The sequence below is a fragment of the Bubalus bubalis genome, chromosome 13, assembly GCF_019923935.1.
Source record: "Bubalus bubalis isolate 160015118507 breed Murrah chromosome 13, NDDB_SH_1, whole genome shotgun sequence".
Classification (NCBI taxonomy): Eukaryota; Metazoa; Chordata; class Mammalia; order Artiodactyla; family Bovidae; genus Bubalus; species Bubalus bubalis.
Window position 1 is genome coordinate 61,046,230 of NC_059169.1, and position 25,441 is coordinate 61,071,670.

Genomic DNA, 25,441 nt, shown 5'->3' on the forward strand with positions numbered 1-25,441 from the left:
AAATAGAATGTTCACTATTTAAATTATAATTATTATGTATTTTTTACTTAACACGTTGTAAGAGCCAGTACTTTAGTTTTTAAAAATGGACTATGGCTTTTGAAAAATAAAACTGACGTTATTTGCTTTAAAAACATGTATGGGAATTTCTTTTTAGGAGAACCCCCAATCAAACGAAACTTGTTAAATGAATTTGACAGGACAATAGAAAATCAAGGAAAATCCTTTAAGGCTTCAAAAAGCACTCCAGATGGTAAAATATGCTTTTTAATGTGTATCTTTTCTCCTTCTCTAATTACTGTACTTAATATTCTTAAAGTTGTTTTTCTCACCTCTGTTGTGTATATGGATAATTGGGCAAGACTTTACAGTGTGATTTATTAAAACTTCTGTCTTGCTATCTTGCTTTATTTGTTATGTGAGCTTTTCCTTCATACTACCAGATATAATGTGGAGGTTTTCCATAATTGAGAAATGTGAAATGATACTCAAATAAGGAGTTTTAAAATAAAAAGCTGGATTCCAAAATTCAGTTGATTTCATAATATTTACCAGAATCAATTATTTAATTGGAGATTGAAAAATAGTGACTTTAAATCTCTGTTATTTTTTTATACATTTATTAGCTGGGATTCTTCAGCAAGGAAGGGCTTTCCCTTAACAACTGGGGATTATCTATATAGTTCTTCCTAAAAAGGCAGGATAAATATTGAATTCTTTCTCTTCACTCACCAGTTTTCAGAATAAAGAGTAGTTGGTATAATAATCACTACTAAAAGTAGTAAAGGAATTTTTTTCTTTCTCTTTTAGATACAGTTGATTTCTTAGATTCTTATTTATAATGTGGATATAAAGTTTAAAAGAACACACTATAAATAATGTATTTCTTTACAAAAGGTAACATTCTTTTTGATGCTCAAATCATTTCAAATTTGTAAGTAGTGACCTCTTTAAGTATTTCTTAAAGAGTTTTTGTTTTTAATATGCTTTAATTAACCTTTGAACACTTTCTTGCTTTGTATTATCACAGAAAGATTTCTAGGAAGTCATTGTAATTCTTCACCCCAGTTCTAGAGTCCTTAGAATTTCCAGAGATCCTTTCAGTGGTTAATACTTTTTAAAAAACAAGATTTGAGTGCTAACTACACTCAGAGCTGCTGGTGTTATTATTTTTTTAAATGCTGTATTCTTGGTTTTAAAAACAGTAACGTATTTACTTATTTGCTTTATTATCCAGCCAAGATTCTCAAATTTTTTGCTCTCAAAATTTCTTTATACTCTTAAAAATTATTAAGGATCCTCAAGAGCATTTGATTATGTGGATTATTTCAATTTCTATTTATCATAGTCAACATTAAAATTGAAAAATTTTAGTATTTATAAATATTAAATATTATACTTAAGTCATTTTGAGAATATTAGTTCAGAGTTATGCAGCTCTTCCAACACTGACACATTATACAATCTTAAACAACTACTTTTGTTAATGTTACCACTGATCTAATCTAAAAATGTAGTATTAGGAAATTGTCAAGGTAACAGCCAGATATAAGCATTCTAAAATTGTCATTTTGCTTAAAAGCTTGAACTTTACAATAGTTTGTTTCGCAGCAAATACTCACTTGTTTTTTTGTAGTGATGAACTCATTTCATTCATTTTTGAAGAAGTATTTGCTGAATACCCAACTCTGAATAAATCGTTTGTTGGTTATCCTTTCAAGTAAAAATGGAATTCTTTGGGGGAAAGTTGATTAGTGCAGTTCACATAAAGTGCATTTCCTTTAGACAGTTATCACACTAAAGTATGCAGCAGGACATACCAGCAATGCCAGTGTCAACACAGTGAGAAAGATGTATATAACTACTACTACTACTTGTTATTAATCACAATTATTATTAAGGTCATTTGACAGCTTGGATCCCCTCTAAGGGTTGTGGGTACTCCCTTCCAGTGTTCCATGGATCACTCTGAGAATCACCGTCTTATAGTATGTGTATAATACCTTCAAGTTTACAGTACCACTGTTACTATTCATAAACTACTAATGGAGATTTAAGTTTTCTTTGCAGTTTTTGTCCTAAGAACATATATCATAAGGAATGTATAGTTAAAGTTCTCTATTCAGATGTCACTCAGAAGAATTTTTGTGGTTAACAATTTGATAATTGGGTTAGATTAATTAGTTTCACTTTGTTTTCAATTTTAAGATTTGCCTTTTTAAATTTTTTATTTGAATAAATAGAATGTTTATGTAGTTCATTCATCAAAACTATAGAAATATTTACTCAGAGAAGCCTTATTTTCATCACTGTCTCCATATTGTTCACCAACTTCCTCACTTCCTGCTTATTATATTGGTAACTATTTTTAATGGTTTTTGGTCTATCCTTTTAGGGCTTCTTTTTGTAAAAATAAGTAAATATGTGTGTGTGTATATATATATATTCTCATTACTTTTCTTTCTCACTCAAAAGATAGCAGTGTGCAAGGGTTTTGTACCTTCTTTGTTGTTCAGTTCGAATTTATCTGGAGATCATGCGTAAATGAGCATAGAGAGATCTTCCTCGTTCTGTCTTGCGACTATGTAGTATTTGATCACATGGCGGTATCAGTATATTCTGGTTTATTCAACCAGTCCTCTCCCTACTAATGGACTAGTGGAAGGTTTAAGAATTACAAGTTACCTACTGAAAATGAATAATATCTACAGGTTAGCTTGTCAACCTTCATAAAACTAAAAATTTATATTTTCATTGGCAATTCACTAACGCCTTCAAGTTCTGATTAATATCAGCTGACTAAATTTATATTGATTTCATATATATGTTTGCACTGTGAGTTATTTGGTATTAATCATTATCAATTGGAGAACCAAATTTTTTGATAGTTATGAACTAAGCATTCATTATGTGCATTGAAAAAATTTAAATGTATAATTTTCTCAAATTTTTGTTAGTTACAATAATGTATAATGAACAGACATAGGAAATAAAATCTCATTAGATTTTCAGTAATATATAATATAAAATGTATTCATTAATACATAATTGAAATATATATTTTTAGGCACAATGAAAGATAGAAGGTTGTTTATGCATCACATTTCTTTAGAGCCAGTTACCTGTGGACCCTCTTGGTAAGACATGTTTAATTTTTTTTAATTCTACTAATATAGTGGAGTTAAAGTGTGGGTTTTTAAAATATATTTCTAGATACACTGGCTCTAACATATGGTGAAGACTTTAACACTTCCCTTTTTTGTGAGCCTGCATCAGGATTAAGTAGTTCTGTACTCTGGTAGTACTTGATACTGCTACACATATTATCATCTCATCTTTAATAACTTTGTAGACATACAGATTTTACTTCAATTTTATGGATAAGGTACTAAAGTTGAGCAGGATATGGAAATTACTCAAAACCAATTAATAAAGGTGGCATATCCTTGGTAGCTCAGCTAGTAAAGAATCCGCCTGTAATGCAGGAAACCCTGGTTCAATTCCTGGGTCTGGAAGATCTCCTGGAGAAGGCATAGACTACCCACTCCAGTATTCATGGGCTTCCCTGGTGGCTCAGATGGTAAAGAATCTGCCTGCAATGAAGGAGAGCTGGGTTAGATCCCCAGGTTGGGAAGGTCACCTAGAGAAGGGCATGGCAACCCACTCCAGTATTCTTGCCTGGAGAATCCCCAGGGACAGAGGAACCTGGCTGGCTATAATCCATGGGGTCACAAAGAGTTGAACGTGACTGAGCGACTAAGCACACACATATATCTCAATTATATTAATAAAAGTGAAAGAAAAATTAAAGATGACATATATTAAAAATATACTTTTATCTCTCTTCCCTCTCAAAACCATACTAGTTACAAGAGAATTTTTTAAATGTATTAGTCCGCAAGTACAGTGTTGTTTCAGAAGAAACAAATTTTTTAAAAATTAATATTCTTTTTAATATTTATTTTATTTATTTATATATTTATTTGGTTGCACTGGGTCTTAATTGCAGTATGCAAACTCTTAGTTGTGGCATGTGGGATATAGTTCCCTGACCAGGACCAGGGATTGAACCCATGCCTTCTGCATTGGGAGCACAGAGTCTTAGCCACTGGACCACCAGGAAAATCCTGAAATAACAAAACTTTTGAAGCTAAAATCATGAATGACTTAGAAAGACATAGAAATCTAAAACCTAACATGAGAACAGGCAGAGAAGCCACCCAGTTTGCCCTAAAGAACCTGAAAAAGACTCAAATTGGCAGCAATATATACTTCTGAAGGTGAAGTAGAAAATAGGAAGATTAGTTGAAAATCCATGTGAGATTTTCCCCTCCCCCACTGCAGGCAGGCAAAAAATCCCTCTTCTACCAAAAGACCAGAAGGTCGTTCTCTGGAGAAGATGAACTGGAGAGATTCTGAATTGGGGATGGGACTGCGGGAAGGCTCTGAAAACGGAGATTAAGTAAAAATCTGGATTTCAAGTGGTGAGAACCCCTAGCCTGGTTCCCACACTTGGCTCCCAAATGCTGGCAGCTGGGCCTCTAGGCAAAAGACTGAATGATTCTTTTTCTGGGTCTTAGGACCAGCCCAATAGAAAAGGCTACTGATAGTTGCAGGTATTGAAATTAAACTGCATTGCCAGACAGTGAAGCCAACAATTGAAAAGCTCACCAGCACACAGCTTCCAGTCAGCTATTCAGTGCTTCACTCTTAAGTGAGAACAGAAAATCAAAGATCACTCATCACTGGAAGAAAGCTCCTGTGAGAGATAGTATCCAAAGTAAAGGGAAGGCAAAAAAGGAGCTTAGGGAAAGTAGACCATGCAAAAAGAAGAAAACTTCAAAAGTCCAACTGGATTGCTTGCCTTAGAGCCAGGCATGACAAGAATTATTGTCCTATAAATACTAAAATGAATATAACAAAGTGATGTGAAAACATAGAAAAATTGGCAGCTAATTATGTGACAAAAGCTTAATAGGAAAAGTACTTCAGATGGAATGTAAAGAATGCTGGTTAAAGAGGTCATTGCAAATCTGGATGCAGTAAGAAGCTGTGTGACTTTCATCATGGGATTTGTCAGGCATGTGGGTGGGGTGAGGATAGGGAGGAAACAAAGAAATGGGGAGAGTCAGACTAAAAAGGACTTCGCTTGTAGCTCAGTCGGTAAAGAATCTGCCTGCAGTACAGGAGACCCGGATTCGATCCCTGAGTTGGGAAGATCCTCTGGAGAAGGAAATGGCAACCCACCCCAGTATCCTTGCCTGGAAAATCTCATGGACAGAGGAGCCTGGTGGGTTGCAGTCCATGGGGTCGCAAAGAGTCAGGCACAACTGAGCGACTAACACTTAAGACTAAAAAGGAAAGCTTCCTGGATATCATTTCTGACAAATCAAAACCTGGACAGGCAATAGTTTGTCTTTGGATGTTTCTGAGAAGTGACATAACCAGATGTATGTTTTAGAATTAGATCAGAGAGAAACTATTCCAAGGAGATTAGTAAGGAAGTAAAGGCATTTATTGTCTTCCCAGGTGACGCAGTGGTAGAGAATCCACCTGCCAGTGCAGGAGACCCAGGTTCGATCCCTGGGTCAAGAAGATCCCCTGGAGGAGAGCATGGCAACCTACTTCAGTTGCCATGGACAGTCCTGGAGAATCCCATAGACAAAGGAGCCAGGCAGACTGCAGTCCATGCAGTCACAAGAGTCAGACATGACTTAGCAACTAAAGAACAACAAAGGCTTCGTTTAGTTAGTACATGTGGTAGAGTAGAGATTGAGTGGAAGATAGATTCCCCATATGGCCAGATAGTCATTAACAGAGAGTGGCAAAATATGTCCCAAGTAGATTCAAATAGATGTCTTGATTATAGAAGCTGCAAAGCAGACTCCTCATTTTCACAATAGTCTTCATATTTAAAAACAATAGACTAAAAGAAATCAATGAAAGTAAGTTTTGGAGCAGGTTTATTCATTCCTGTGCATTTGATCACATCTAGAACATCTATTCAAGGAAACAAGTCCAGCAATTGTCACCTTTCCCTCCTGCATTGATAATTTTTCGTTCCTACTGGACTAGTCCCATCGGTGTGAAAGTCGCTCAGTCATGTCCGACTCTTTGCAACCCCATGGACTACACAGTCCATGGAATTCCCCAGGCCAGAATACTGGAGTGGATAGCCTTTCCCTTCTCCAGGGGATCTTTCCAACCCAGGGATCGAGCCCAGGTCTCTCGCATTGCAGGCAGATTCTTTACCAGCTGAGCCACAAGGGAAGCCCAAGAATACTGGAGTGCACAGCGTATCCCTTCTCCAGGGGATCTTCCTGACCCAGGAATTGAACTAGGGTCTCCCCGGTTCTCTGCATTGCAGGCAGATTCTTTACCAACTGAGCTATCAGGGAAGCCCATCAGTATAGGTAGTTGCTATAAATCTCCCATCTTGAAAAGATTTTCGTGACTCCTCTTATCCCACCAATCCATTTCCATGCCCCACTTAAAGCACATCTCATTAGAATTGTCTCAACTCACCTTCTCTACTTAATCTCTTCCCTTTCTCTCCCGAACCCATCTCAGTCTTTTATCACCACCCACTACCACCCCTCATCAAGATTACCAGTGAAGTCCACATTGTCCCCCATCCTTGTGTTAACCTGTCAGTGGCATTGACACAGTTAATCACTCCTGCTTTCTTAACACTTTCTTTATTCTGGCTTCTGGGCCATCTCTCTTGCTTCTCCTCCTATCCCACGGGCTATCTTTCTTACTTTCCTTTGCTAGTTCTTCCCCCAGCCACTAAGTATTAAATTACCCCATGGTTCAGCTCCAAATGGCTTCTCTTCCTGCCCTTCCCCACTACTGTCTCATCTGCTCTCATGACTTTTTGTATACCATCTATTTGGTGATAACTCCAAAATTCATATCTTTAAGCCAGATTTCTTCCAAAAACAATATATTCATTCATTCAGCTACTTGCTTGACATTTTTATTTGGGTGACTTGTAGCCATCATAAACTTAACATCTCCAAAGCTGATGTCCTATCCTATAAATGTAAAAGTCTAACAAGTCTGCTTTCAAAATATACCCGAAATCCAATCACTTCTCACCCCTTCCACCCTTAACACCTGGTTCAAGTCATCATAAAACTGCCTGGATTATTTCAATAGATTTGGTCTCCATGCTTCTGACTTTGCCTCCTCCCTCCTCCCTAGACACAGTGAATTTTCAGCAAAGCAGCTGGCAGGGTCCTTTTTAAAGTATTGATATGACAGATTGTCATATCTGGACTCAAAAACTGTTCCATGACTTCATCTCAGAATACAAGCTGGAATTCTTTGCCGTGCTATCCAGGTTCTCTGTGATCTGGCCTTGTTGCTGCCTCTCCAGTCTCACCTGCTGACTTCCCCTTGCTTACTCTGCTCCAGGCACATGAGTGTCCAGCCTAGCATGTGGTGTCTGCTCTGCCTCCAACAGCCTCCTCCCAAGCCCCTATATGTCTTTCTCTCACCTCTTCTAGGTCTCTATACAAATGTCACCTCATCACTGTATAAAATATCATTTATTTATTTCTGCTGGACACTTCCTGTCCCCCTTATCATGCTTTAATTTTCTCCATAGCATATTATACCAGCTGACATTTGTTTGTTTCCTTCCACTAGAATGTAAACTGTATGATTTTGTTTGGTTTGTCACTATATCCTACAGCCAAAATACTGCCTGGCATGTAGTGGAGCACATTATTTGCTGGCTAGATGAATGGATAACTAAATAAATTCTAGGGTAACTTCAAGTTAGTTCCAAGGGTTTAGGGTTGGGTGAAAGAAAGTATGAGGTTTTCAACAACATATGGAGGAAGAACTTCTACACTTGGGAAGGTAATTAGTTTTAGTTTTGGACAGGCTAAGTTTGAGATGAGTGTGCAACATCAAGGTAGGGATGTCTGATACTTGATGCAGTTCACAGTGTAGGAATAACATCCGGGGAATGTCAAACAAAGATTAATGTTTTGTTGTTAGATAGATGGTGATTTAAGCAATGTAACTGATTCACATCACCCAGGGAAAGTGTCCACAGAATAAATCCAACTTTAGAGGCAGGAATGTTTTTAAGAGAAAGAAGAAGAAAAAACAAACAAACAAACAAACAAACACTTTAAAAAAGACAGAAGGAAAAAGAGGGAAAATCGTGGTGTAAATGTTGGTGCTGAGAATTTTAAAAAGGAAGTTTTCAAAACTGTCAGGGGTCAAGCTGAATGTATTTACACATGAAGCTTTATTTATTTTGGCTTCGGGACATCATTAGCACCTTTATTGAAAACAATTTCTACAGAATAATGGGGGAAATGAGAGTTCAATGTAGAAATATTGAAAACAATTTCTACAGAATAATGGGGGAAATGAGAGTTCAATGTAGAAAGTGAAGAGGTGAAAACATCTAGTTTAGATTACCTGTAGAAGAAGGTTGACCACGAGGGATAGGTAACAGTATTACCTTGAAGTGGGGAGATAAGGCTGAGAAAAAAGTCAAGGGTGGGCAAGACTTTCTGAGTGAAAAAGGTGTAACAGATGATGAATGAGAAGGGAAGGATATGGAATGGTCATTGCAAGAGTGAGACTCCCAAGGCTGAGATACAAAATGGGGCCAGGAGTATAGGTGAAGGGGTTACCATGAGAAGAGAACAGGTAGAGAGATGTCTGGTGAAGGATTGAAGTGAGGAGCTGTGATTGAACTGGAGGAGAGACTCTTCTCTATTATTTGCAGGTGATAAAGTCAGGCTGGGAGTTGGTGTGAGAGAGACAGACTTGCAGAGTGTGGTATTCTTTTGGAGAGCAACCATGATGAAATGCAAAACAGTTATCAGAATAGGATTGCCATGTAGCAGTTGGGGGTCTCAACAAAAAAATATTCAGAAACATTTATACATTTACTCGTGAATAAACTTAAATATTTTCTCCCCATTGTAGCATAACTACGGAACAGCAAGAAATACAGAACCCAAATTTCACTGCACCTGGTCAAGAATTTTTATCTAAGTCTCACTTTTATGAACACCTGACTTTGGGAAAGTCTTCAAGCAATTTATCAATTTCAGGGCAGCCACTTTGCAAGGTTCCTGACCCAAGAAATGAGAAAAGGAGACACTCGATAACTATAGGCAAACCCATGAAAGTCTTTGTCCCACCTTTTAAAACTAAATCACACATTCACAGAGATGAGCAGTTTGTTGGCAAGAATACTAATTTGGAGGAAAACAAACAACAAAAAAACATAGATGAGCATGGCTCTGGTGACAGTGAAAACAATGTTAACAGCTGTGAAATTCATCAAACAACTATACTTTTCACCAAGGGTGAAGAAGAACCTTTAGGTATTGTGTAACAATTTGTGTTGACATATTTTTGCCTTTCAGTTATTTATTTCTTATATTAAATAATGCCTTGAGAGGATTTTTCCCACTTTCATTGTGATTACTAATTTCAAAATCTTTTGTAATGCCAGGTCCAAAGCTTAAATTATTCTAATGTTTTTTTCCAAAGGTAACTACTTGTAGATTTTTTTGTTTAAAAAAAAAAACAACAAACAGTTTTAGACATACAATCTAGGACTGCTATTATTGGATTATATTTTTACCAGGCTGCTAATTTTCTCCCAAATTCAAAATAAAAACAATCTATTTCTGTTCTTTTATACGTTTTTTTAAGTAGAAACTTTTTTCATCCCTGATGATTTAAAGTTAGAGCAAATTGATATGATTTTATAAAACAAGGGCTGTACTTCTAAAATTTTATATTCAACTTCAGTTTTTGCTGTTTGTTCTTTAATAGATTCAATTACAAATCTTCAGAATGCCAGAGATATACAGGATATGCGAATTAGAAAGAAACAAAGGCAACGTATTTTTCCACAGCCAGGCAGTCTGTATCTTGCAAAAACATCCACTATGCCTAGAATCTCTCTCAGAGAGGCAGTAGAAGGCCGAATTCCCTCTGCGTGTTCTCACAAACAGGTATGCCTTTGTCTACAGTGCTAATAACTCTTATAGCAATGTGTTGCTTTATTAACTGGCATTTCCAAATTGTTTTGTTTAAATAAAGAACAAATTGGGGCAATGGACCAGTAAAATCATGTTCTAATCGGCCTACCGTGGCAGCCTCCTTCCTGTCTGCTGCTTTATTCCACCAAAGTGATCTGTACTTTAAAGTTACTGCTTCTCTTCCCCCTTCAAAATGTATTCATTTAGTACCATAAGTGCTTTCAGCTAGGTGTTAGAGGAAGTGTGAATAACTCATAACCCTGAACCTGCTAAGAGCCATTTACAGTTTTGAAAGAGATTCTTACTAAGCCAGCTCTATCTAGTTAGAATTTGGAGCAATGAAGAGATGAGAGTCTGGGCCCTTTCTAAGTTTTTTAACTTAAGAGGTTTTCTAAAACATTAGGTTACTTTTTTATCCCCACAACGACTTTCTACCACACATAGCGCTGGAAGCAGGTACACCAAGGGAATGAGAAAGGTGCTGCAGACTCTTGAGGGTCATTTATATTACACAAAAATTTTTTAGCTTCTAGTAAGCAAGTTACGTATTTTTATAGTGAATGTTTTCATATTTAAATGAAAAACTTTGGGTAAATTCAGTTTTGGCTTGTTATAATTGTTTTTTCTATGAAACATGTTCTTTTGTTTGATGATTTGTACTCATTTTCAAAATTTTCTATCATTTATTTTGTCCAGCTATATATGTATGGTGTTTCTAAACACTGTGTAAAAATTAACAGCAAAAATGCAGAGGCTTTTCAGTTTCACACTCAGGATTATTTTGGTAAGGAAAGTTTATGGACTGGAAAGGGAATACAGTTGGCTGATGGTGGATGGCTCATACCCTCCAATGATGGAAAGGCTGGAAAAGAAGAATTTTATAGGTACTCTCTGCAAAGAGAAATTTTATATTATATATTCCAACATCTCTCTCTTTCTCACGAGTCCCTTTTTCATCTTTCTTTATCTCTCTCGAACTTAAAAACTTGACTAGAAATCAAAAAGCTTATACATTGAATCATTTTAAGCACAATGTGGTTCAGTTGATATTCTGTTGAAATCTTTTGAAAAATGAATTTTGGTTTGTCTTAGGATTTACTGAATTGGTTCTGCTTAAATTAGGCCATTATTCTTAATGCTTATACAAAATAAAGACTGATAAGAAAAATTAAGTATGGGTTGGCCTTCTCGTAAAACCACACACACAGACACACTTCCGTGCGTATTCTCTTTCATTGTGTATTTCAGTAAATATATGAATACTAAAATTAGAAATACTTAAATATCAGTAATACCAAATAACTAGAGAACCCCAGTGGCCCTAAAACTTCAACCAACAGTTTAGAAACTGTTTATCCTCTTAGGATTCTAATGTTTATACAAACAGAATTTAAAGTGCTATCAGGGAAGGTATTTATTACCTGATGCCAGTGACAAGCAATGGGAAACTTTTCTCCAGCACCCTTATTTTTGAGATCTAGGTTTATCTTTCCAAAATGTACAGCTTTGGAAAAGTGGTAAAGCATCTTTTCCCTAAATTTTTCTTGTTTTTAGAGTATTTTAAAACAGGAATGTATTTACATCTTGGCATTTACCCCATATGTCAAATATTGATTCTAGTTGGAAAAGTAACAGTTGTATCACTTAATTGTATTAAGAAGACCACATAGTTTAGAGGTCAATAGTGATTATTTTGTAATCAAGTAGGCATGGTTCAAAAATCTTCTGAGTGTTGAAGCTCAAGCTTTTAAAAAAAAAAAAAAAGAAATAAAGTGAAAGTTTATTGAAGCAAGAAGCCTCTCTCAGAGATAGTTAGGTAAAGAGCGGCTGCCTCTTTATCTGCTTGCCTTTTTATCAGTTAGCAGATATTTACTGAAGACCTACTATACCCAGATACTGCTAATATCTTGGGTACTAGGGTTAGCAAAACAAAAAAATCTTTGCCCTAGTAAGTCATATATTCTAGTGGAGGGGTTTGAGACAAGGAAGGAAAATTTTTGAAAGGACTAAGTAAATCATATAGTATATTAAAAAGCGATAAGTACTTTGAAGATAAAACTAGCAAAGTGGGGTAGAGAGAATTGAGTGAGGAGAGGTACAACTTTTTAAACAGAGTAAGAAGGCAACATGTAAGGGTACCAGTGCCAGTGGTTGGTAGACCAGAGGGGGAATGTTTATGGATGTTCTCTTAATTACTTCTGGTCACGTTAGTACTGAGAGTGAGAATGGGAAAGGCAGAGGGGTTGTAGATTTGAGCAGAAAGGAGTAGATATTAAGAGAACCAGGACTAGAGAAGGAAATTCTTGGGTGATTTCTAAAAACAATCTCTTTAATAAGAAATACATAATCTAAAATATAATTATTTTAAATTAAATATTTTTCAGTTGAAACAAGTGTATTGAATAATATGTGAAATTTTCATTAGCATATTTTGATACATGTCAAATCATTTTCTAAAGTTATATTGCTTACTGATTATACATTAACTTATAAAAAACTTATTGAATGATCTTATACAATTTAGTTTTTGTGCAAAGAATAGTTGGGGCTATTGAACTCAGTATCATCTTATGTGGTTTTTATTATTCATTCTCCCTTTATTTGTTCAGAGCTCTGTGTGACACCCCAGGTGTGGATCCAAAGCTTATTTCTAGAGTTTGGGTCTATAATCATTATAGATGGATTATATGGAAACTAGCAGCTATGGAATTTGCCTTTCCTAAGAAATTTGCTAATAGATGCCTGAACCCAGAAAGGGTACTTCTTCAACTAAAATACAGGCAAGTTTAAAGCATCCTATTATGTAATCCTGTATTGTGGTATGGGTCAGACTTGTAAGCCACCTGTGACTGTCCATCATAAAGGATGACTAGCCAGTTGTCATGATAGTTGCTATCCCACTTGTATAGCATAGTTCTCATGTTACCCTCCAGCCCCTGCACATTTATATACCTCTTGCTTCCCTTTTGTCCTTCCCTCTTCTCAAACTCTTGACACGTGAGAATATGAATTTGACAAGTAAAGCATTGCATTTGGGGGAGATTAATATTTAACTCATTTTAGCAGTATAAAACTTAATATAATGCCAACTATCATCTTTGAAATTCTCTTTGGTCTTGGTATTTCTTCAGTAAAGGTTATTTAATTTTTATTCTCAATTTTTCAGTGACTTTTTTATTACAGTGAAATTCTAGACTCACAATTCCTAAAATAATGCATTTTTCTATTTCTTATAGATATGATGTGGAAATCGATAGAAGCAAAAGATCAGCGATAAAAAAGATAATGGAAAGGGATGACATAGCTGCAAAAACACTTGTTCTCTGTGTTTCTGAAATAATTTCATTAAGCACAGATATATCTGAACCTTCTAGCAGTAAGACTAGCAGTGTGGATACCACAAAGGTGGCCGTTGTCCAACTTACAGATGGATGGTATGCTATTAAGGCCCAGGTGGACCCTCCCCTCTCAGCTCTCCTAAAGAACGGTAGACTGACTGTGGGTCAGAAGATTGTAATTCACGGAGCAGAGCTGGTGGGCTCTCCTGATGCCTGTACACCTCTTGAAGCCCCAGAATCTCTTATGTTAAAGGTAAGTTAAATACATGCACACTCTTGGTAAAAATCAGGCACTGATTCAGTTAAATTCTAGAGAGGATTTACATTTACATTTTAAATTTACTTATGCCTATTATGTTTCATTTTTTGAAAAATGTACTGATACTCTATGTGTAAGTGGCAGGTTTCTCAGATAGTTAAATTTTTTGTGATTTGGGGGGAAAGCTAGAGATATTTATTATGCTAAAACAATGTGGGTTGCAGTTAAAGAATAGGAGTAAATTTGCCTACACCTCAACTCCAGAAAAATAAATGACCCAATCAAAAAATGGGCCAAAGAACTAAATAGACATTTCTCCAAAGAAGACATCCAGGTGGCTAACAAACACATGAAAAGATGCTCAACATCACTCATTATCAGAGAAATGCAAATCAAAACCACTATGAGGTACCATTTCACACCCGTCAAAATGGCTGCGATCCAAAAATCTACAAGCAATACATGCTGGAGAGGGTGTGGAGAAAAGGGAACCCTCTTACACTGTTGGTGGGAATGCAAACTAGTACAGCCACTATGGAGAACAGTGTGGAGATTCCTTAAAAAACTGGAAATAGAACTGCCTTATGATCCAGCAATCCCACTGCTGGGCATACACACTGAGGAAACCAGAAGGGAAAGAGACACGTGTAGCCCAATGTTCATCACAGCACTGTTTATAATAGCCAGGACATGGAAGCAACCTAGATGTCCATCAGCAGATGAATGGATAAGAAAGCTGTGGTACATATACACAATGGAGTATTACTCAGCCATTAAAAAGAATACATTTGAATCAGTTCTAATGAGGTGGATGAAACTGGAGCCTATTATACAGAGTGAAGTAAGCCAGAAAGAAAAACACCAATACAGTATACTAATGCATATATATGGAATTTAGAAAGATGGTAACAATAACCCTGTGTACGAGACAGCAAAAGAGACACTGAGGTATAGAACAGTGTTATGGACTCTGTGGGAGAGGGTGAGGGTGGGAAGATTTGGGAGAATGGCATTGAAACATGTATAATACCATGTATGAAACGAGTTGCCAGTCCAGGTTCGATGCATGATACTGGATGCTTGGGGCTAGTGCACTGGGATGACCCAGAGGGATGGTATGGGGAGGGAGGAGGGAGGAGGGTTCAGGATGGGGAACACATGTATACCTGTGGCGGATTCATTTTGATATTTGGCAAAACTAATACAATTTTTAAAGTTTAAAATAAAATGTAAAAAAAAAAAAAAAAAAAAAAAAGAATAGGAGTAAATTTACATCAGATGCTTGATTTTTATACTTGGAGCTCTTGCCACCATGTTGTTCTCATAGTATTGCTCAACTTCCACCCTGGTGACTAGGCCAGATCTCTGTTTCAGTGTGATTAGAACATCAAGTCTCAGTGATTCTTGAATATATAATACTAAAGTACACTTTTCATATCTGTGTATATTTAAACCTAGGTAACAGGACTTTGTCAGTGTTGAATAGTCTACAATATTGCTATCAGAAATGATTGCAATGTTGCACATTCAGATTCACTTATGAAATAACCTTGTAAAGAATTTACTTCTGTTATATTTTGAATCACTATTTCAGGAAAGCATTTTAATAAATTAATCATTTTTAAGTTAAAGAGATAATTTGTCATTAACTTGGGCTTCAATTCAGCATACAATATACTATGATTTACATTTCCTTTCTTTACAACTTACTGCTTTCCCTGGAGTTATTAAATGTCTTGTCTTGTTTTTCTTAATTTTCTTTTATCCTTATTACCAACTCATTTCCACACAAGAGCCACATAAAAATCATCTCACTATGTTAAAATACCTTTATCAGTTTCACTTCTTTTTCCTGAAGATTCCTCGGATTTCTCCGTATTCCTGCTCAATTCCAAAGTGGTTATTGTCCATGTATGTGGCACAGTTACCATTCTTGAGATTATTTTCACCTCTTTCTGTGTTAGAAGCCCCATAGTCTGGATTTTGTATCTTTCTAGATTTGTTCCCTGGTTTTAAGGCAGACAACTACCATAGGCTTCTTGAGAAAGGGAACATGCAGTCATTTTTTATCTTATTACAAAGTTGACTGAATATAGAATTTGAGGTTGAAATAATTCCTTCAGAATTTTGAAGACATTTCTTCTGTTACCTTACTTCTAGTACAGTTTCTACTAAGTTCAGTGTTGGTCTTTCTTATTCCCAGCCCTTCACTATGGATCTGTCCCTAAGACGTTTTTAGACTGCCTGTCTCTATTATTCTGAAGTTGCACAGTAAGATCAACCCTAAAAGAAGGAAAATTATTATGAAATCTGAAGTAGAAGTGAATATATATTTCGCTTATAAATGAATTTGTTAATTTGTCTAGATTTCTGCTAATAGCACTCGACCTGCTTGCTGGTATACCAAACTTGGATTCTCCCCCGATCCCAGACCTCTTCCTCTTCCCTTGTCATCACTCTTCAGCGATGGAGGAAATGTTGGTTGTGTTGATATAATTATTCAGAGAGCATACCCTATACAGGTATGATATATTCATGAAACTTACTCTGTATGTCTTCTTTTGCATGCTCAGTCATGAAATAATTGAAATAATTCCTTCAGAATTTTGAAGACATTTCTTCTGTTACCTTGCTTCTAGTACAGTTTCTGCTAAGTTCAGTGTTGGTTCCAACTCTGTGATCCCAAGGACCAGAGCCCACTAGGCCCCTGTATCCATGGGAGTATTTCTTCCCATAGACGATTAATTTGAATGATCCCTCCCTACCATATGTTTCTGTTTGACACATTATTAACAGTGGATGGAGAAGACATCAACTGGATTATATATATTTCGCAATGAAAGAGAAGAAGAAAAGGAAGCAGCAAAATATGCAGAAGCTCAGCAAAAGAAGCTGGAAGCCCTGTTCACTAAAATTCAAGCAGAATTTGAAGACCATGAAGGTAAAATGAGTTGTGTTTACAAGATCTTTTTTTCATGTGAAAATAAAGTTTTAGAAGCTTCTAATTGGGTTAATTGTCTTCATTTTGAGTAATAGATTTTTTTTCTGATTCTGAATCTGAATTTTTTTATTTTTAAAAAAAATTACATAGAAATATAGATAAGCATTGAATTGGCCCCAAAATATCAGATCTTTATTCACCACAGTTAGTTTTTAGAACCTCACAAATTGCCTTAGGCAATTAAACATTATAGACCTACAGCACTTTTCAAAAGTCTTAATTAAACTCCCCCTTGAGCTTTAGTAAGTAGAGTATTTGTGGCATCGATTTTTGGTATTAGAGAAAGGAAAACAAGGGAAAGAACTATCAGATTATTCTCCCCAAACCATTTGTCATTTTCTGTCCTCTGTGTCTTTATCTGTGTTATAGAACTTGCATTTTTGCTCTTGTAGTTGTTGATTTTTATGTTTTTATACCTGGAGCTTGAGCTTGTTTTTCCCAGTGGCATCAATTTGAATAATAAAAATCATAGTGTTTTATGCTTAAAAGACATGAAATTTTACTTTCTTATCTACCTTTTTTATTGTGGAAAATATTATGTTCTGCATTTCTTCATGATTTTATTATTTAGCTTCATGTTCTATATAAATTTGAAGGAAAATGGGATTCTCAATATTTGATTTGCTTAAAATTACCACTAGCTCATAATTAGGTGAATCATGAAATCATTTACTTTAATTTACAAATTGTTCTAATGAAGTAAATTCTGTATGACAGTTTTTAAAACCATTAATACACTAGTTTCAAATTTTCCTGGAGAACTTTTAGCAGATAAGTAGTTTATTTTTAACCTCCCTTCTTTGGGTGCCTTTTTTTTTTTTTTTTTTGCTGAGTTCTCTAGTTTTCAGTGTTCTTAAATTCATAGTTTAGCTTACTTAGTGTTTTTTCCCTAGAAAATGTGACAGAACAATGTATACCATCACGTACACTAACAAGACAGCAAGTCCGTGCTCTGCAAGATGGTGCAGAACTTTATGAAGCTGTGAAGAACGCGCCAGACCCAAGTTACCTTGAGGTGAGAGAGTAAGTGGGCCTGCAGGAAGTAAGTAAGTGAAGCCTCAGTCTTCATCCTTCAAGGTGGGAAGCTGTCGTCACTCATCTGGTCATTACTGGAGACAGTATGTTGAAATGCTGTGTTTCTCAAAGAGGATGTGTACATTTCTAGGATCCTCAGTGATGTACCAAACCAGTGTGGTACATTTCTACTTCTGTACCAAACAGAGGATGAAAGGGTTAAATAATTTTATATATTAAATATGGTTTACACTGTGGTCAGAACTTGTTTGTTTTTAAGGTAAAACAAGTATCTTCAAAGCACTGTCTCAGTTTCCTCAGCTCTTCAGATCCTGCCTAGAGTTTATTTCATGATCCTCTACCTTAAGGATAGTTAGTTGTAACACTAAAATGTGTTACAAACAGCACAGGCTTTAGAACCATGGCTCTACCATTTATTAGCTAAGCAAATAGGAGATAAAATAGCTGTCAAATGGCCACAAAAGATGTTTTAGAATCAAATTGGATAATGTATATAAAGTATTGTTGCAAAGTTTTATATAAATGTTATTATTAAAACATCATTTCATATATTAAGGTAATCTGCTTCCCAAATTTTTAGACACCTGGGTATCTAATTAATGCAACTTCTAAGATTACTTTGCTAAATAGGGAGAAGAGGGGAAATTTTAGGAAGACAATTTATTGATTAATATCATTTATTTGATGACAGTAAATGTTGTATATGGCTTTAACTTTCTTAAGTGGGCCCTCAAAGTAAACACTGCTCTGCTCAGAGAGTGAGCAGTGCTGTTCTGAATAGAATTCCCCTGTATTCCCAAATGTTACAACACAGACTGTCTCTATGGATAGTGAGTCTGATTTTCAAGCCTGTGAGTACAGTTGCTACAAGTCTGTATGGCTTTGTTATGCTTTCCTGAGAAATTATTTGTCTCTGTCTCTTTATGTTTGTTGATGCTTATGAAAACATAGTCTTAATTTCATCCATAAAATTTAACAAAATATTATTCTGGTTTCCTTTTATAGAGTTTACTTACAAGGAGAAAGTAGGGGGCAGGATGAGAGCAGGGAGACTAAGTTCTAGACCCTGGCCCTGTGTAGCTGGACAGACCTCAGACCTCCTCCACCACCATCTGCCTGGGAAAGCCTGAGGGTGGCTTATCTCTAAGGGTCTAAGTTTATGTGGTTCTAAGAGATTCACTGAAAGAAAGGTATCATTATCATTCTTAGAGAAAGAAATTGCCATCAGTTTCTAAAATATCTGTTAAAAGGACTTGTTTTCAGTGATAATGTTTAGTTGTTGTGGGGCATCTGAAATCACGTAATTTTTTTTAAATAACGTTTAACCTAAACACTGCCTGTTTAGGAACATCTTTGTAAGGCACAGGGTCCCCCTTCCCAGTACAGACTCAGGTATTAACATGGGTGAGTCAGCAGCAGTCTAGTAGGTTATATGTCAGAATTCCCATTTATTTTATTTTATTTTATTTGTTAACACTGGGTGAGATTCCTAGGAGGTTCAAACACCAGTTTGCTAAATGACTGGGAGAGAAATGTAGAGACAGAGATAAGTGCTTATAGTACATACCTGTTTTAAATTGTATCTACTGTTCCAGAGAGTTAATGAAATTATACTACAGGGGCTAAGAATGGAGGTCTCTTGAGCCAACCCCTGCCTGTATGGCTCTGCAAATTATTTATTTTGTCTGTACCTCAGCTTCAACACCTACCTCATGGAAACAATAACAGTACCTACCTCATAGGATTATTGTAAGAATTAAATGAATTAATACATTACCCATACATAGACTTGTTTCTGAAATATCATAAGCATTCAGATGCATTTATAATGTCAGTGTTGATCATTATGATTATTACAGTATATTTATAAGTAGGGGTTGTTTTGGCCCTAGGTAAATTTGTCACAAGGATTAGTAAACTGTTTAAGGCACTTGAAAATACTTGTTATGTGATAAACTGACTACATAAATCTCAATTTTTATATTGTCACATCCTTAACATGAACTCATTTCTGTTGTATTTTATCCCCATTTAAAGAGATTTGTCTCCAATAGATGAGGTGGTTTATTTCTGTTTTGTTTACTTTATACTCCGAAATCATCTGCCTCAATATACCAATTGGCCACAGGGTTATTTTAGTGAAGAGCAGTTAAGAGCCTTGAATAATCACAGACAGATGTTGAATGATAAGAAGCAAGCCCAGATCCAGGTGGAACTCAGGAAGGCTATGGAGTCTGCTGAGCAAGGGGAACAGATTTTGCCAAGGGACGTTACACCGGTGTGGAAGCTGCGTATCATGAGCTATAAGAGAAGGGAAAAAGATTCAGGTCAGTATGGAGAGTTTTTGTTTTTAATCAATTTTAAGTTTAAAAAATTATTATGTTATTAAATTATTTCAAATGGTAGATCAAGAGTTAAGTGAGTATATATCAGGGGAGACAAAATGGGCTCCCAGTGCCCACAAAATGACAATATATCCCTTGGATCTTTGTAGTCCTCAGTATTTATTTTTAAACAAGATTCTTAATGATTATCATTTTTTCAATTATAATTTGTCTTTTTCCTCTTTCTCTCAATAGTTATATTGAATATCTGGCGTCCATCATCAGAACTATACTCCCTCTTAACAGAGGGAAAGAGATACAGAATCTATCATCTTACAGCATCAAAATCTAAGAGTAAATATGAAAGAGCTAACATACAGTTGACAGCAACAAAAAAGACTCAGTATCAACAACTACCGGTATAAACTTCTCATCATAATTTTTCAATTTTGACAAATGCGTATTAGTTTATAGAATCCATGTATTTTTCTGATTTTTTTTTTCTTGTAGGCTTCAGATGAAATTCTATTACAAATCTATCAGCCAAGGGAGCCCCTTCACTTCAACAAATTATTGGATTCAGACTTCCAGCCGCCTTGTTCTGAGGTGGACCTAATAGGATTTGTAGTTTCTGTTGTGAAAAAAATAGGTAATACACAGTGTATTTAATGGTAGCTTTTTTATGGATGCTTTGGAAAAGCATTATATTTTAAAATTTATCTTCCTTATGATTAACTGAAGCCACTAATTGACAAGTTTGGTAACTAGTGATTTGAAAGTACATTTGTTTTAACTTGATTCTTAAAGGCAGTTCTAGAATATCACAAGGAAGCAACTTATATGTCGTTCTGTGCTACTTACAGAAATTGCTAGAAAATGTTTTGCACCACAGTAATGATTACAAAATAATCTCCTTCTGCAGTTAACTGAGCTATCAAGCCTTCACCTCCTATCTCAGTTTTTATTACTCTTTAACATCTTAGCCAAATTAATCTCTACTTTATTCCATCAATATGACATTGTTCACTCCTCCTTCCATACCCTGTTCTATAGATTTTATCTGCAAACCATGTGCTCAGCTTATGTCTCAACTTTAGCACAAAAGCCTACCATTTATTGGTAATTTTGTGCCAGGCCCTTCAGCATTTGGTATCACCACCCCTACCCCCCAGAACTCTGGGCCCCCTTCCCCTTCAGCTGTGCTAACACCTTCCTTGCTATTCTTGCGCCCACTTTCGTCTCAGAGCCTTTACACTGCTCCCTCTCCTAGAAACCCTGCCCCCACATTCCCTTGGCTCCTTCAGGCCTCTGGTGAAACGCAGGCGCCTAAGAGGCCTTTCATTGAGCCCCTTTGTAAAAGCTGTATTTCCCCTGCTCCCAACTGAGCACTATTTCTCCCCTTTTTTGCCTTATTTTTATCCATAGCACCCACCAGCACCTATGTTTTTTTGATCTCCCTCTTCTGGAATGTTAGCTCTCTAAGGGCAGAGACTTTGTTACTGCTGTATCGTCAGCTCTTAAAACAGTGCCAGGTTCAGGGTAGGGTCTCAGATCCATGGATTCCTTGTTGATCAACTTCTCTGTCACAGCTTCTCGCTTTCTCAGCTCTTTGGCTAAGGTTTATCGTCAGTCTTTTTTTCAAGAAGGCTTCAACTGTGCCATATTACAGGAGTTCCTCATATGTTTGAAATGTGAAACTATTGCCCTAATTCTGGGACTGTGTCTTGGCAGGCATAATAATGTAGGATCTTGCTTTCTTTCCTTCCCTCAGAACTTTGTAGAAATTCCCCTTCTGACATTAAACAGTCTAAAATTTCCCATTTAGGTGATTTTCTTTTTATGTTTAGATGTCTGAAGAATATGTTTTGAGGTCCAAAAGTTCAAGCTGTATCTTATAAACACTCTATACAGTTCTCCTGAAACACAGATGGCCTTTTTATCTGCAAATTCAGGCAATTCCCTGGTGGTCCAGTGATTAGGACTCGGTGCTTTCATTGTTAAGGGGGCCCAGGTTCAATCCCTGGTTGGGGAACTAAGATTCCACAAACTACATTGTGCAGCTAAATAATAATCTGCAGATTCAGTGCTTTCTTTGTATCAGATAAATTCTGTAATATCTTTGAATAAATCTTTTATTTCACTTAGTAGGATTTCTACTTCAAAGCCAGCAGTTAGTCTTACGTTGGATTTTTTTTTTTTAACCTTTTCTCTGCTTCTGTCTTTTCCATCTCCATTCACCATGATTGTATATTAGTAATTTCTGCAATGTTTTATTGTGATTTGTAATGCATGCATTTGTCCCATTATAGATAGTTTATTGGTGTCCTCAGTCTCTTTCTTTGATCCTGCAGTCTCCTTTTTGTCTTACAGGACTATTTTTCATCCAGTATCCATATCCAAGCTTTTATTTTATTGATTATGTTCCTATTAAGTACAATAGCATGAGTCAGTTTTGAAGACTTCAGAAATTTTCTTTTAGTTTTATTTTTGGGTTGTGCTCTTTGTCTTTTGGTATGTTCTTTTTTTTTTGCTTAATGTGTTTTTGTTGTGTTTTAGTGCTTTGTGGGTTTTTCTTTAACCACAATATGTTAATGTACTACATGGTTTTTGTAGCATTTTTATTTCATCTTGTCATATTTGGGTGATTCCAAACATCATCATTGTAATAGAGGGTGGGTAAGGTTTATTCAGTTTCTTCAATCAGCATTTATTGAATGCCTGTCATGTGCCAGGCACTGTTCTAAATGCCTAGGGGCATAGCAATGAGAAACAGGTAAATATCCTTGCCCTCATGGAGCCTACATTATGGCTAGGGAGGGAGATCACAAACAAAATAAGTAGCACATCCAGTTTTCTTAGTGTGGCTAAGGAAGAAAATGAAGGAGGGAGTGACAGGTAGGATGGGGGAAGGGGAGAGGACTGCAGCTTTAGACAGCAACGTGAGGAAAGATCTCACTGCAAAGGTGGCATCTGGAAGAGACATGAAGGACTAGAGGGAGAGAGGCATGTGGGCATCTTGGTCGGGGTCGGGGGGGCACATTCCAGGAAGAAGGAGTGGCAGTGACAAAGGTCATGTTAGAGAATGACCCTGGTGCCTAAAAGCATTAGCAGCGGCCAGCGAGTGAGCAGTAACAGCTGGGAAGAGGCAGTGGAGGACTGAATTATGGTGTGGGCCTTGCATGAATTCTCTCTCTGAAGGTTTCAAGTAGAGGAGTGACACCCTCTTTCCTTCCAAGGAGCAAGCATCTTTTAATTTCATGGCTGCAGTCACCATCTGCAGTGATTTTGGAGCCCAAGAAAATAAAGTCTCTCTGTTTCCATTGCTTCCTCATCTATTTGCTGTGAGGTGATGAGACTGGATGCCATGATCTTAGTTTTTTGAATGTTGAGTTTTAAGTCATCTTTTTCACTGTCCTCTTTCACTTTCAGGAAAAAGCTCTTCAGTTCTTTGCTTTCTGCCATAAGGGCGGTGTTATCTGCATATTTGAGGTTATTGATATTTCTCCCGGGAATCTTGATTCCAGCTTGTGCTTCATCCAGCCCAGCATTTCACACGTACTCTGCATAGAAGTTAAATAAGTTAATAGAAGTTAAATAAGGGTGACAATATACAGCCTTGATGTACTCGTTTCCCAACTTGGAACCAGTTTGTTGTTCCATGTCCAGTTCTAACCATTGCTTCTTGACCTGCATAGAGATTTCTCAGGAGGCAGGTCAGGTGGTCTGGTATGGTATTCCCATCTCTTTAAGAATTTTCCACCATTTGTTGTGATCCATGCAGTCAAAGGCTTTGGCATAGTCAATAAAGCAGCAGCAGATGTTTCTCTGGAATTCTCTTGCTTTTTCTATGATCCAACTGATGTCAATTTGATCTCCGGTTCCTCTGCCTTTTCTAAATCCAGCTTGAACATCTGGAAGTTCATAGTTCACGTACTGTCGAAGCCTCATTTGGAGAATTTTGACCATTACTTTGCTAGCCTGAGATGAATGCAATTGAGCGATGGTTTGAACATTCTTTGGCATTGCCTTTCTTTGGGATTGGAATGAAAACTGACCTTTTCCAGTCCAGTGGCCACTGCTAAGTTTTCCAAATTTGCTGGCATATTGAGTGCATAGCTTGAAAGAAAAGCTATGACCAATGTAGACAGCATATTAAAAAGCAGAGACGTTACCTTGCCAACAAAGGTCCGTCTAGTCAAAGCTATGGTTTTTCCAGTAGTCATGTGTGGATGTGAAAGTTGGATTATAAAGAAAGCTGAGTGCTGAAGAATTGATGCTTTTGAACTGTGGTGTTGGAGAAGAGTCTTGAGAGTCCCTTGGACTGCAAGGATATTAAACCAGTCAATCCTAAAAGAAATCAGTCCTGAATATTCACTGGAAGGGCTGATGCTCAAACTGAAACTCCAATTCTTTGACCACCTGATGCTAATAACTGACTTTTTGGAAAAGACCCTGATGCTGGGAAAGATTGAAGGCAGGAAGAATAGGGGACGACAGAGGATGAGATGGTTAGATGGCATCACTGACTAGATGGACTTAAGTTTGAGTGAGCTCCAGGTGTTGGTGATGGACAGGGAAGCCTGGTGTGCTGCAGTCCATGGGGTTGCAAAGAGTCGGACACGACTGAGCCACTGAACTGAACTGTGACACCCTCTGACTAGGTTTTCTCAGGATCACGCAGGCTGCTGTATTGAGAATAGACTGCAGGGGGGCGTGAGACTCCAAACAGGGAAATCAGTTGGAGGCTGTTGTAGAAATTTAGGCAATTGATAATAGTTTGGAGCAAACAAAGCAACAGGAGTGGCCAGGAATAGTCAGATTGTGGTTGTATTTTGAAGGTAGGGGGACAGTGTGGATGAAGAGAAGAATCAAGGAGTGAGGGCCGAGGTTTTGTCTGAGCAGCTGGAGGAATGGAGTTGCTATATAGAGGGGAGTACACAAGAAAAACAGGTGGGCAGGGAAGGCCAGGAGCTTTATCAACTAAAGATTTTTACTTGACAGCTGGATATTGTTATAAGGGAATGGTCTAGGCTGAAAATACAAGTTGGCAAGTCATCAACATACAGGTGATGCTTAACAGGAGACAGGATGAGGTCACTGGGTGTGGGAGTAGGTAGAGAAAAGAGCCAGGGCCTGACTTAGGCCTGTCAGAGGCATTTGATACCACAGAGAGAGGTGAGGCTGACAAGGGAGAGGTGGGACACGGTGTCCAGAGGCAGTGTGCAGAGGCCAGGGACTGGACGTGTGGGATGAACTGGGAGCTTCGGTTTCTCTTGGAGACAGACGTAAGACTAGTTCTAATGGTCCCACAGCAGATTGTGGTGACGAGGTGAGCTGTGTGAGAGGGACCCGCCAACACTTCATGCAGTTGACTCTCTTTTTCTGTGGTATTGAAGACCAGTTTTTCCCCTCTTAGTTACTGTATGAAGGTGGGATGTTTTAGTTGCTATCCACTG

The 25,441-nt window shown here is 37.0% G+C and overlaps 1 protein-coding gene across 8 annotated transcripts in view; it reads left to right on the forward strand.

Moving 5' to 3' along the window:
* Window positions 1-25,441, forward strand: part of BRCA2 (BRCA2 DNA repair associated) — a 54,238-nt gene that overhangs the window by 23,024 nt on the left and 5,773 nt on the right. For 5 of the 8 annotated variants that reach the window (XM_044927324.2, XM_044927325.2, XM_044927323.2 and 2 more), the window contains 13 exons: window positions 158-253; window positions 3,068-3,137; window positions 8,959-9,362; window positions 9,820-10,001; window positions 10,725-10,912; window positions 12,638-12,808; window positions 13,265-13,619; window positions 15,992-16,147; window positions 16,422-16,566; window positions 17,520-17,641; window positions 19,790-19,988; window positions 20,241-20,404; window positions 20,496-20,634. In XM_044927324.2, the coding sequence (XP_044783259.2) occupies window positions 158-253; window positions 3,068-3,137; window positions 8,959-9,362; window positions 9,820-10,001; window positions 10,725-10,912; window positions 12,638-12,808; window positions 13,265-13,619; window positions 15,992-16,147; window positions 16,422-16,566; window positions 17,520-17,641; window positions 19,790-19,988; window positions 20,241-20,404; window positions 20,496-20,634 (2,391 nt within the window). Of the gene's footprint in view, window positions 1-157; window positions 254-3,067; window positions 3,138-8,958; window positions 9,363-9,819; window positions 10,002-10,724; window positions 10,913-12,637; window positions 12,809-13,264; window positions 13,620-15,991; window positions 16,148-16,421; window positions 16,567-17,519; window positions 17,642-19,698; window positions 19,989-20,240; window positions 20,405-20,495; window positions 20,635-25,441 lie in introns of those variants that run through there. The other 3 variants (XM_044927327.2, XM_044927326.2, XM_044927330.2) reach the window with 3 other exon arrangements.